Source organism: Epinephelus fuscoguttatus, linkage group LG6, assembly GCF_011397635.1.
Source record: "Epinephelus fuscoguttatus linkage group LG6, E.fuscoguttatus.final_Chr_v1".
Classification (NCBI taxonomy): domain Eukaryota; kingdom Metazoa; phylum Chordata; class Actinopteri; order Perciformes; family Serranidae; genus Epinephelus; species Epinephelus fuscoguttatus.
In genome coordinates, this window is record NC_064757.1 from 44,968,799 (window position 1) to 44,982,660 (window position 13,862).

The 13,862-nt window shown below is 41.3% G+C and overlaps 1 protein-coding gene across 1 annotated transcript in view; it reads left to right on the top strand.

Moving 5' to 3' along the window:
- The window catches only part of LOC125889695 (uncharacterized), a 143,759-nt gene that overhangs the window by 40,522 nt on the left and 89,375 nt on the right, over nt 1-13,862 (top strand). The window contains exon 4 of the mRNA XM_049577738.1: nt 6,627-7,016. Coding sequence (XP_049433695.1) covers nt 6,627-7,016 — 390 coding nt within the window. The remainder of the gene's footprint in view (nt 1-6,626; nt 7,017-13,862) is intronic.

Below are 13,862 nucleotides of genomic sequence, written 5' to 3' on the forward strand. Positions count from 1 at the left end.
CTACTGACATGACGTTTCTTCTTCTGGTGTATTTATTTAACTCTCATTCATTTACTTTTATGAATGGCTTTGACATGTGAACACTGAACAGCTTAAAGGTGGTTTACAGTAAACTTAATATTGCATGATGATGTTTAATATTCCAGCCACACCACAGTTTACCACAGAATATTTATATTGTAATCGTCATCAGGCCTGTTCTGAATTACATCAACGACAATATGTGCGATTAAATATTTACACCGATGTTGAGCATCTTGTTGCGACATACAATTTATAAATATAAAACTACATATTTAAAGACATGTATTCTAATTAACAGTTAATACTAAATATCAGAAATACATGTGTAAAGTTATAAATGGCATTATACCAGTTTGTAATAAATATTTTGTGGCTGCTGGGAAACTGTTTTTTGGGTTTTTTCATCCTCCCACGTGACCGTTTTTTACTTTCGCTTTCAGAGCTGCTTGTGTCGCGGCAGGAACATAGACTGTATGGGCAGGAATTGCTGCAGGTGAGTGAACTCGACTATAACTGGATAAAGAAAACTATCAGAGTAATTAAAGTAAGTCGATAGTGTTGGTGTGGAGTTTATAACAGAGCAGTGTAGGTTTACAGCATGAACACTTTCCTCTATAACGTTTTTGTACGTCGGTTGTGAGCAGACACGTCACCGAGTTAGAACTGATTTTCTGTGTCTCGGTCTGAACTGAATGTTTTCAGCCGGTGTATAAACTCTTGAATTATCTGAAATGAGACGACTGCGACAGATGCTTGTGTCAACATAAGGCGCAAGTGAATTGCTGAGACGCCATTTCAGATCTAAGAGAGGAGGAGTCAGTGATCTGACGTGTTCGTGCAGGCCTGGGGTTCATCCTAATAACTGATGTCGCAATCGCGTCTCTTCTTCGCCTCTGTAAGACACGGGGGAGAGAAGAAACAAGGAAACATGCCTGTAGCGGAGGGCTGTCAAACATGCGGCCCGAGGGCCAGAACGGGCCGCCAAAGGGTCCAATCCGGCCCACTAGATGTTGATGCACATGTAAAGGCTAAGAGGTGTCAGGAGGGATTTCAACAGTGAGAACATACTTCATGTAAAATGCTGCCTGTTGACCAGAATACAGCTCTCTGAAATAACAATCAATATTTCCTGTGGTCAGATTTAAATATATTGGACATTGAGCTAAATATTGTCAACCAGCAGCTTCAGTACAAAATAATCAGTATCAGACTTTAATCCTATAAGACAATATAAGAGGAACCGTGCCCCTGAGGCACTGACAAAACTTCAGACTGTAGATAGTTTGCAAGGCAGGAGTGACATAACCTGCATCTTCAACAGCTAGTGGGAAGTTATGGAAAAAATCACATGTAATGAAAGTGAGTAGTGGACTGACTGAATGTGAAAAAACTGAGACATACTGTTGAATGTATCTTTCGGAGGATATCGCAGGCTGATCATCATTTATTTTGTAAATGGATGAACATTTTCAGAATAATCTTCTAAAGGTGTTTATATATAGGGTATTATGTAGTGATTTTACTGGTCCAGAGCACTTGAGGTCAAATTGGGCTGCAGCCCCTGAACTAAAGAAAATTAAACAAATTTTCCTCTGAAGTGTGATGTGAAGCGACGTCCATTTGTGATGACGGCAGCAGCTGTATGTACGTGTGTGTGTGTGTGTATATAAAATAAGATGAGATACACCTTTATTGATCCCTCGATTGAGAAATTCCAGTGTTACAGCAGTCAAGTGGAAAGAGTCACATTAAAGTATTTAAAGATTTAAAAAAAACTAGGCATGCAAAAAAAGTACAAAAAAATACAAGAAACAGCAATAAATAATAATAATAATAATAATAGTAGTAGTAATGATGAGCAGTGGATAAAAAGTGAACATATTTAGTGCAAAGTGAATATAGTATGTGCAAATAGACAACAACATGGGGGACAGCAATGCTTATAGTAGTTAGGGCTGACCCAAAAAAATCGAAGCCTCATTTGATGGCACGCGATTCGATTGTGAAAAAAAAAAATTGAAGCTTTGGTGCTTTTTTCTGTTTTTTTTGGGGGGGGGGGGGGGCTTAAACGTGTAATATATAATTTTCTGTTGCTAGGGGTCTCAAACCAAAACAGGAACAGAAGACGGAGTTGGATGACGTCACAAAGTAGCGTGGGATCATGGGAGTTGTAGTCATATAACAGATACAGATCTGACATTCCTCACTCCGTGAAACCGAAACCGACAGTGGCAGGTTTTTTTGGCAGAGCAAGCTACTTACTTTAGCTGAGCGGTTAGCAGTCTGCTAGTTATTTGAGCAAAATGCTAGTTACTTAGCTTTACAGTTAGCGATGGCTTCTCCCTCTCTGCTGCTCTCTCTTGCTCAGTGCGTCTTATGTTTAGCTATTCCTCTCCCTCTTTTATAAATGCAGTTTATTTACCGGCATCAGCTCAGCATTATAGAAACCTATCGTTAGATGTTGTGGTTAGCCAGCCTCCGCTCCGCAGTGGAGGCTGCTGGCCAGAGCGCTGGTGCCCCGGCGGGCAGCAGTGCTTGCAATACACTGGTGGAAACGATTAATATTTCAATAACATCAGCCAGATGTTTGCTTACCTGTCTAGTAGAACACACGCGAGGTCGGCCTCGAATTGTAGTCCTAGATTTTCACGAAGCTCTCTCCATCTCGGAAAGGCCACACCAATATTTATCCTTGATTTAGCTCTCTTCTTATCCCAAATTCTTCTGGGATCGCTTGGTTGACCCATACGTTTCGCTTTACCGGCTTGTTTACCGACAGCTTCGGTGTCAGAAGGTGCAGCAACCGTCAATGCATAATCATGATCCATGACGAGTTAGCTTAGCCTAGCAACAGTAACATTCATTCTCTGACGTCTCATCCAGTCTGCTTCTTCTTTTTCTCCTTCATTTAATGGCTATGGTAACTGGAGTTACGAGTTACATTGACATGCGACCTAATGACACGGTCCGTAACTTTTATTAATATTTCATATTTATCTGGGTTTGAAAAATTGTGGGAAACATTTCTGATAATCAAAGTACACAACTAAACAAAATATATAATATTGGTTTAGTTGTTTTTAGACATTTTTATGTGGAAAAACTACATATTATACCTTTAAACACAACACTAACCTCCACTAGTCCGATACTGACAACGAGCGCACTCAGAGCTGCAGACATGTCCAGGAAGTCATCAGATGTGTGGTTTCACTTTAAAATATGCCCCGACAACTCCCAGAAAGCAGAGCGCCAGATTTGCCAAAAGCAATTGGCATATCACTACTCAACAACAAATTTGGGAAATCACTTGAAAAACGTAAGTAGTAACTAGTAGGCCTAATGTGCATTTTCCAGTTCCACCGGTCCGCTCTGAGTCTGGTGTCAGAGACACTTCTGATGCTCTGAGTTGCGCATCGGTTTGATTGTGCTGCAGTGTGCGCTGAAGGTTATAATTTAGTGTTCAATCAAAAGTTAAACACTACTTATCACTGACCATTAGTGTTTTGTGTGAATATTTTTATCTTAATTCTAGTGTTGGAAGGTTTTTTTTTTGTTTTTTTTTTTAATCTGTGTGTTGTTGCGTGGGCGTGGTCTCCCTTCCTGGTTTCCCTGGTTCCTGCCTCTGCTCACCATATTCACTTACTTGCCATCTTCTCATTACCATGCAATAGTTGTCCTCCAGCTCTTTAACAACTCTCTGCCAGATCGTTGTTCAGCTGAGTGGTAGATAACCTCAACTAAGACATTCTTCCTAACTTTATTCCTTATGTGTTTTTCCCGTGTTCAGGATCATCCCTCTCCTACTGTCTAGTTGCACCTGCACACCACACCATCTTCATCTCAGCCTCCTCCACTCCATTCCACAGGCCCCGGACCCCAGATCATGATCATTCTCATTTCTTGTGACAATAAGCCTTTTCAGCATCCCCATCCTGTATCCTGCACCTGGGTTTCCCTCAAGTTCATAACATGCTGTTGACGACGTTTGTCATTTTAACGGGTGAAAGAAAAGTGTACAACTTCCTCCCTTAACTTTTGTATCAGAGTCATCTGAATAAGAGAGTCCTAAACGGTGTCGTACTGATCCTTTAAAATATGCCTGAATTAGTGCGAGATAGATTGTTGAGGTTGTCTTGGCAAATTTCTAATCATCAGTATTATGATTATTTTTGTGAAGCTTTGTGTGTGTGTGTGTGTGTGTGTGTGTGTGTGTGTGTGTGTGTGTGTGTGTGTGTGTGTGTTGGGATGTTTACACGGGCCAACAGCAGATCAAATAAGACAATTTAACAAACAAGAAAGCTAAACATTTAATGTTCTTCTTTTTAGGTTTCTAAACCCAGCAGTTGGTTTCCAGTTGAGTCAGTCTCTGATGTTTCCAGCAGAGTGACATCAGAGACATTATGGCAACTTCAGAAACAGGTGAGTTCAGTCACACTTTATTTTAATCGGGAGAGGCTTAATCTAAATTTGAAATCAAATATTGACCTCGTGCACAGATGGTGGAAATATGAGTCTTTGGTGACTCCATTGCCATGTCATCAAAATTTTAGGGGGTAGAGATTCAGTGAGTAGACAGGAGTGTCCCTTAGATGGAGTTTAGACACAAGTAGTGGTGGAGGATGGGTTGCAGGGAAAAGCCTGAAAATCTGGATGGATGTGATGTGAAGCAGGACTTCTGAGGGAAGGAACCCTGTGTGCTGGAATGATGAGAACTGGAGATGAACTGGGTTGAGGAGGGTTGTATGTTTCGCTTGAAATGACAACTGACAGTAGCGGAGAGGAGACTTAGATTTAAAGTTTGAAGACAATATGTGATTGGCTTGTAAATATCGTGGCAAATTCATGTTTAACCAGGAGAGACAGAGGTAAATGAAGTAAAGACAGTTGTTTAATACAGGTTACAACAAATGTGATGATTTAACTTTGGTGCTTAGACTCTACATGGTGTCTGCCCTGAGCAGCAGCAGCAAGAGAAATCCCCACTGAGACTGACAGGCTGATGAATCTGCAAAGACTAGCAAATGAATGATAGATGGAGGGTGTGCACAACAGCAGCAAATCACAAGTAAACTGTGATTTTAATGCTGCCGTCTTCTCTGTGGTGAATGTTCATGTCCAGAAATGATACGGTCTGGTTTATTTCCTCTTCATGTGTGAAGTGTATGTTGCCGGTGTTGTCCATGGTGTTCAGATGATCTGTGAGCTTTTATTTGTTCCAGGATGTCATCAACGTATCTTTTCCAGAGTGTGGGTTTACAGTGTGTGGGTGCTGTATGGATGGCTTTGGTTTCCAGGTCCTCCATGAAAAAACTGCTCATTATTGCGGATAGTGGATCTCCCATTGCAAAGCCTTCTTTCTGTCTGTAAATTCTGCCTTTGAACTGAAAATAGGTGGATTTTGCAACGAAGTGTAAAAGTGCGTAGATGTCTTCAACTGTTGGATTTGTGCGTTTTTTGAGGGTCCTATCTTCCTTGAGGCGTTCTTGTACAATGTGTGGAGTGACGTTAACGGGGTTTTTGTGAATAGTGACACAACGTCGTGTGAAATGAGGATTTTGTCTTTTTCTACTGTTATATTGTTGAGTTCTTGTGCCAGTTGTTTGAGTTCTTGCAATGGTGTTCTGTTGTACCGAGGAGGGTTTGGTTATTTCAACCAGAGCTTTTGAGAGGTTGTATATGACTGATCCGATGCTGTCAACAATGGGGCGCAGTGGTGTCTTTCTTGTGTATTTTTGGTGTTCCATATATATCTGGGGGGTGGCGTTAGCTGTGGGTATTAAATGGTCGTATGCATCCCGTGATATTTTTTTTGGTTTCCAGTAGAGGTTTCAGTAGTGATTTCAATGTCATAGATAGATAGATAGATAGATAGATAGCTTTACCTGTATGTAGAACTCAAACATTTGTTTAGCGTGTTTAGCTTTGTCTGTTTCTGCATATGTACAATGAGAGCAACAAAACAAATGGAGTCAGATCCCATTCATGTGCACACATACTTGACCATTAAAGCTGTTTCTGATTAAATACTTGATTGAATCTCCTACCTAGTGTAATCATGCATTAAGGTGTCTGAATTCTGGAAGAAAATACTCAAATGTTTCTCAGAGATGCACCATGTTGTTCTTCAGTCCTGATCTGAGTTTTGTCTGGAGACTGTTTTTGTCTGGATCAAAGGCAGAAGCTTTATTTATATAGTTTTAACTTGAGCAAGTGACAACACAGTCACATAACATATGAATACACAAACGCCAACAGCAAGTGCCCTCTTAAATCAGTTTTCTGCATCCTTACAGTGACAGAAGATCTGAAACCATTGAAGGAGCAGCAGCTATGAATGGCTGCCACCTGATAGTGAGTTAAACTGAGTCAGAATGTATAGTATATCTAAAATGACATCGTTTGTAGTTGGTGAGTACATACTCACATTTAATTTTATTGTAATATTTGCAAGTTCATTTGTGATTGTTTTCAAGATGATGAAGTCCTCCTAAGAAAAGTTTGTGACTTCCTCACTGGTTGTAAACCCAATTTTATTGTAATTCATGTTGGTAGATGTCTACACCAAGAGGGTTTTTCTAATACAGTGTTTTTCTTTCCAGTGTCTGAGCTGAGGGTTGTTCTGCTGGGGAACAGCTGGTCTCAGAGGAGTTCAGTGGGGAACATCATACTGGGAGAGACTAAGTTCAACACTGAGGAAGAACCAGACTGCTGTCTGACAGAAAGAGGACAGATAAAGGACAAAGAAATAGTTCTGATCAACACTCCAGATCTTCTGCATCTCAACATCTCTGAAGACAAACTGTCAGAACATGTAGAAGACTGTGTGAGACTCTCTGATCCTGGACCTCATGTGTTCCTGCTGGGTCTACAGCCTGAAGACTTCACTGAGGAACACAAACTGAGACTCTGCAGAGTCCTGAAACTCTTCAGTGATCAATCATTTGATCATTCATTGATACTGATATCAACACCCAGAGAGGAGAGTTCAGGTTTCATGGAAAAATATTTGCAAAATCCACTGTTAGGCGACATGATCAAAAAATGTAGATCCAGTTTGTTGTGGCACCAAAACCTTGGACGTCAGCAGTTGCTAACACTCCTGGACGAAATGGTAAAGGAGAACAATGGAGAGCATGTGAGCTGTGATGTTTTCAAAGATGCAGCATCTGAATTACCTGGTGGTCATCAGAGCTCGGAACAAGGGGAAGGAGATCATTTCAACTTGGATCCTGCTCAAGGTACCACAGAGTGCAGGAGTAACTTTTATCATTTTATGAATACAACTGATCCATGATCAAGTTTGCATATTAAGTTAAGGGTTTTTTCAGCTGATGGTGTTGTCTTCTTTATGGGGCAAAAATATCTTATATAGTAATATACATAATACAAGTAATAATATATATGTCAAGCACCCTGTATTCAGCAACAAAGGATTTCACCAACTGTGAGTACCTTAGTTAATATTTATTATTTATTTATACAGATCTAATAGGAAGTTGATATGCTGTAGTTAATATTTATGGTTTCATCTTATAGCAGGGATTAAATCTAGACCTACATCACACACTTCATCGCCAGGAGAAAACACAAGCTACCAGTGTAAAAAATAAAAAAAAGTGACAGTGGCATTACACATATTTACAGCCACATTTATTTTTCTCCCTTTCGGTCATGTAGTGTTTTTTTTTTTTCTTTTCATCATCTATGTGGGAAGGTGGTCCTCGGATATTTCTTAACAATCAGGAGTGGGCCTTAAGTTACAAAAGGTTGAGAACCCCTGGTGTACAGTTTTACAATTCACAAGTAAATAATCACATTACAGTCACTAATCGCAGCACAGCTTAATTAGGTGGGGGGCTGCAGCCAGTCTCATTCAAAATAGAAATAAGACTCCTGGTAACTCGAGGTTCTGTTAATTGCATTTTGACTTCTTAGCTGGATTGCTGAAGTTTACTTAAGTGTCTAGAATTAGGATTTTGTCTAAAGTGAAAGGGTGTATGAACCCTGCAGCTACTGTGACAACAGACCCGGGGCTGAACTAGCAGCTGTTTATCAGTAAATTCCTCCATACTGTAGGCTGGTTACTTGTTAACAATGAATTAGTTATTTTTTAAAGGGAGTAGGATTTAGATCTATTGGCAAAAATGAAATCTAATATTCATAATGACAGTGGTGGAAATAAGTATTCAACGCATCAACATTTCTTTCATTTACACACATTTAGATGTTGGTATCAACCCAATTAAACTATAAATACTAAAAGTGACATTTCAGTCCATAAGAAGTGCAATAAAGTTGAATAATACAGGGGAAAAGTATTGAACACACTAAGTGAAGTGTATTTAATCATTGATGGAGAAGATTTTGTTTGCAATGGCGGTCTTGAGATGTTGATTTGTTCCAAAAATGCTCTGATCCTTCAGGCTAGCTAGCATGAACAACAGAAATGGGCTTGGCTCTCCAAAACGGGGGAAACAGCCTCCTCGTCCCTATTCTCCTGCCTTTCCACAGTTGCCCAGGATGAGAGGTGTTGCAGAGGTGGAGTGATAATCATAAGCCCTCACATGTGTAAATTAGAGTCTCTGGTATGCTGTGGTCGAATTGTTAATTTTTAACAAGGGGGATGCAATGTAGCTTTGATTTTTTTTGCGTGCACACATCATCAAACATGACAGCACAGATGTGCAAATTAATCAAGAAAAGAAAAATGGCATGACCTATACCTGCTGCCTTTAAAAACACAAATAATGCAGTAGTATTGCTATTGCAATACAGACAAAAAAAACATTTTAGAGTATAAATAAAAGTAGTTCTGAAATAGCTGTGAAAATTAATCTTAGAGTCACTCTTATCCTGTAGACATTTCCTTAGCCAGTTATAATTTCTCCTTACCTGTGAAGCCTTGGGCTGATAATTGGTGCTGCTGTCAGGTCCCTGTCCTGATACCTGCCTGGTTTCTCCCTGTCCCTTGTCTATCTATTGCAATAATATAGATAATAAATGTGCAAAGCAAAATTTAGAAATAGAATTAAGAATCGTAGTGGTGACATAGCTGTGGAAATTAATCGCACAGTCACTTTTATGCTCTAGATAATTTCTGTCAGCCAGTTATAATCTCTCCTCACCTGTGAAGACCCTGCATGATCATCCTTGCTGGCCTCTGGTCCACTGTCTCTTCCCTGACCCTGCTCTTTCTATTGTGGCAATAAAGATTAAAAAAATATGTGCAAAGCAATAGTGAGCACAAGTTCTTGTTAAGGAGGAGTGGGTTTATTCCTAGCATGAAACTAGCTAGCAAGGTATTTAACATAAGTAACAATAACATTAGTATCCTTGATAACTAGCTTAACTTATTGGCTTCTAGTAATTAGTCATCATTTAACTAACATTATCTACATGAAAAAGCATTACTCAACTTACACGGTTTGTTCGGAACAAACTGTGCAAGGTTTTTTGCTTCTTGCTGGCTGGTTTAATGAACATAGTTAACACACAGCAGCACACTTCTGTCTGTGTGCGATTGATTCTGATCACAACATGACAGCGTGTGCATGCTGCCTGGTGCTGCCTACTCATGGTGCGTGTAAAGACGGCTCAGAAAAATGCGTTACCACATGTTAAAAATGAATTGAATGGTGATAACAGCTGTAAAAAGTGCGGGGGACAGAGGGCACAGATACGGGAAGTGCGTGGGACATGTCACCTGTGTCCTCCCCTCTAGTTACATCCGTGCCTGCACACAGATGCTAGATTAATAAGGGGGATGCTTTTGGGCAATTTTCTAACAAAGGGGATGACATCCCCCCTCAATTCAACCACTGCTGGTATGAGTCCTAGACAGGGTACCCCCCGAGGCGACTTTGTATTTCTGCTCAGGAACGTTAATGCCCCAGGTGGGTAATGGCTGAAAAAACCCAGAGGGGTGAATGAGGGGAACGGCCTTCCCGATTAGAGCTTCAATGATGCTTTGCTATTGAACTTTGTACTACTTATTGACTGTTGGTAATGAACACTATTCTAAATCATATGGCGGTTCAGTGTTCAGCTGTATCTGATACAAGAAGACCTTCAGCCAAAAGCCCTATGATTGACTTTGTCAAACACAGAGCAGCTGAGCTTTCAACTGATCATCACTTGGTGTTAAGTTTGATCAGGTAGTGAGGTAGATTTATGCACGCTGGGGACATGGAACCAGAGTGGACCATCTTCAGTGCTGTACTTGTGCTGACAAAGTACTTGTTGCCTGAAGGCCATTTGTGCGTGTCTAGATAGCAACCAAGGAACCTGCTGGGAGATGCCAGCAATGAGGGCAGTCAAGTTAAAAATGGAGGGCTCTCAGGTTCAGTGAACTCAGGAAGCTCCTGAGGCAGGAGATATTTATCAGGAGGCTACAGGGACTGTGGCTTATGTGATTTCAGAAGTGACATTAACTGGAGTAGTTAAAAAGTTCCACAGTGGCAAGGTGCCAGGAGTGGACGATGTTGGATTGTCTTAATTCACACACCCACAGTGTCATGTTTAGGGTGCAGGCAGTGCATGTGTACAGGCATACTACAGTGGTGGTTCTCATCTTAAGAAAGGGGACTGCAAGTTTAATTATTGATTGCAAACCTTCAATTATGAGACATCGTCTTCCAGGAAAAGTCTATGCCAGGGGGCTAAAAAAGAAGTCCAGACAATTTTACATCAAACTTTTTCCTAATATCTAAATTTGGGTCCACTCCTCTGTTGCCACCAACTCTAAACTGTCTTAATTCCCTCTCTATTTGTCCTCTCCTCTCTCTGTCTTATTGCAGTGTCTGCACCCAGGATTTTACTGGTGGGGAAAAGTAAGGAAAAAATGGCAATGCTTGGTAACTCCATCCTAAACAATCAAAGTTTTCATTCTCCAAAACATGACAAACTGTGTGTGGCCGCCTGTGGAGAGTGGAGAGGAAACTTTCTAACAGCAGTGAAAACTCCAGACATCTTCAGTCTATCTGAGGAAGCAGTGAAAGAAGAGATGAGGAGGTGCTTCAGTCTTTGTCATCCTGGACCAAATGTTCTGCTGCTGTTAGTGAAACCTTCTGAGTTCACTGAGGAGAACAGACAAACACTGAAGTTCATCCTGAGTCTGTTTGATCAAGATGCCTTCAAACACTCGATGGTCATCAGCACACATGAGGGGAGTAAAGCAAGCCTTCCTCTCAGTCAGCTCCTTAAAGACTGTGGAGGGAGACACTACAACATGTTGGAAGATGACCACAGACTGTTAATGAAGAAGATTGAGAACATTGTGAGTGAAAACAAAGAAGCCTTCCTCACCTTCACTGAAGAGCCCATCAGACCAAAGTCTGAACACATCAGAGCAGCTTTAAACCTGGTCCTGTGTGGGAGGAGAGGAGCAGGGAAGACTTCAGCAGCCAAGGCCATTTTAGGTCATACAGAGCTTCATTCAGTCTCCAGCTCATCAGAGTGTGTTAAACATCAGGGAGAGGTGTGTGGACGTTGGGTTTCCCTGGTGGAGCTGCCTGCCTTGTATGGAAAACCTCAGGAGGCAGTGCTGGAGGAATCATTCAGGTGTATCTCCCTCTGTGATCCTGAGGGCGTCCATGCCTTCATCCTGGTCCTACCTGTGGGTCCCCTCACTGATGAAGACAAGGGAGAGTTAGAGACCATCAGGAACACATTCAGCTCTCGAGTCAATGACTTCACCTTGATCCTGTTCACTGTGGAGTCAGATCCTACAGCTCCAGCTGTTGTTAACTTTATAAAGGAGAACAGAGACATCCAGGAGCTCTGTCAGAGCTGTGGAGGAAGATATGTTGTTCTCAGCATCTGGAAAAGATGAGAGCCTACGAGGATAAACCACACTGTTATACAACAGGCATCTTTGCACATGGCAAGATGGATACAATCCTCCAACAACAGAAACACATCACCACATTGCAAGATGAGCTGAATGAACTGAAGACAAAGAGCACAGTCACTTGTAAGTAATTTAAACACATCCCATCTCAACATTACAATCTTACAACATACAGCAATCTTGTGCCTTTTGGAGGGGGTGCTAATTAGGGATGCGACGATCCGACTTTTTCAGTTCCGATGCTGATGCCTTACGTATCGGTCGATACCCGATACCAATCTCATATCATTGTTGATTTAAGAATCTATAAACCTTAACAAGACGAACACACTAAAGGCATCAGGTGTGACTCCACCTTTCTTTCGTGAGACAAAATACAACAAGATTAAACAACTTAATGCAATGAACCATTTGTTACAAAAGTAAACAGTTGTGCAAAAGCAGCAATAGCTTATACATCAGCATTTAGATTCAGGTAAATACAATCTTCTTAGAAAGAAATACAAATGTTGCAGCTGAAACTCAATTGGGCAAACATAGAAACAACATACACACAGTAACCAAATATTAAAACAAATAGTAGTACACTAGAAAGGCAGAGATGGAGAGGAAATCTTCCTTCCTGTGTGTGCCAGTTGGTTTAGTGACTTATTTCTGAGGTTTATCTATTAAAGATAGATTCTATTTGATTTTTGCAGTTTGATTTTTTTCTATAAAAAGAGAATATAACAGTTATAACAAAATAGGACAAGTTGCATCAAACGATGCATGCATTCTGAGCCAAAAACTCATCTATCCCACTGTCCATCTTTGTGTTTCTTCTTTAAGCCAGCACAGAGCAACACAGTCCTCTGATGTGCAGCTCCTCTTCTTTTGATTCAGTCTGCAGTCTATTACACTGCCAGAGGGGGGTTTACACATGAACACAAGACATTGCAAACTGCCGTCGAGCTAGCTGGCATGCTACGGCTGAAATACCTCCATATAGCAGACCCTTTTGTTCGCTCATTGTTGCTTGTGTTTGCCACTCTCTAATCAACTCTCGCGGCATGTGGCCAATAACGGTTCTAGCTTAAATGGGGCCCTGGGCGACACCTCACTAAAACTGTGTGAACTGAGAATCACAAGCAACATTTCCCCAACCATTATATTAGGGGGGCACCCCGCCCCCCTCAACAGCACCCCCGCCCCCTCTTGAAGGTCAAGTTAATTTTATTTAATTTTATTTTCTATATAGCGCCAGATCACAACAGAAGTCATTTAAAGTTACCTTTCCTATAGAACAGGTCTACACCTTGTCCTTTTATTAAACAAACTAAACAGCCTTATGTTATTTAACTTATTTACACCACAGCATGTCATCTGTCTCTACATGGTCGCCATTTACAAATCTCCTCTGCTCTCTGCATCTCACACGGCGGTTCCGCATCAATGTGTACGCACACACAAGCGCACGTACACACACACACACACACAGACACGTGTGCACACTTACAGGTGAAAGTCAAAAAATGGAAAAGGACTCGCACACAGAAAACAAATGTAGTGTGTGTATTAACACACTTACAGGTGAGCACACTAGTGCATGGCTTGGGACACATTTTCCTGACAGAACCCAACCCGACTCCAACGCAGTTTGTTACCTGATATAGTTATTGTTAAGGATAGTGTGTAACAGTGTGTGCCGCCCCGAGCAATTGCCCACTTAGCCCTTATCAGGATCCACTACTGCATGCGGCACACAACTCTCACAGCATGTAGCACACAACTCTCACAGCATGCAGCACACAACTCTCACAGCATGCGGCACACAACTCTCACAGCATGCGGCACACAACTCTCACAGCATGCGGCACAAAACTCTCACAGCATGCGGCACAAAACTCTCGCGGCCAACGGCACACAACTCTCATGACATATTGCACACGTGCCGTATGACATAGCCAGTGTTGCAAAGATTTAAAGGGGAATGATCGGTCTTGGCTGC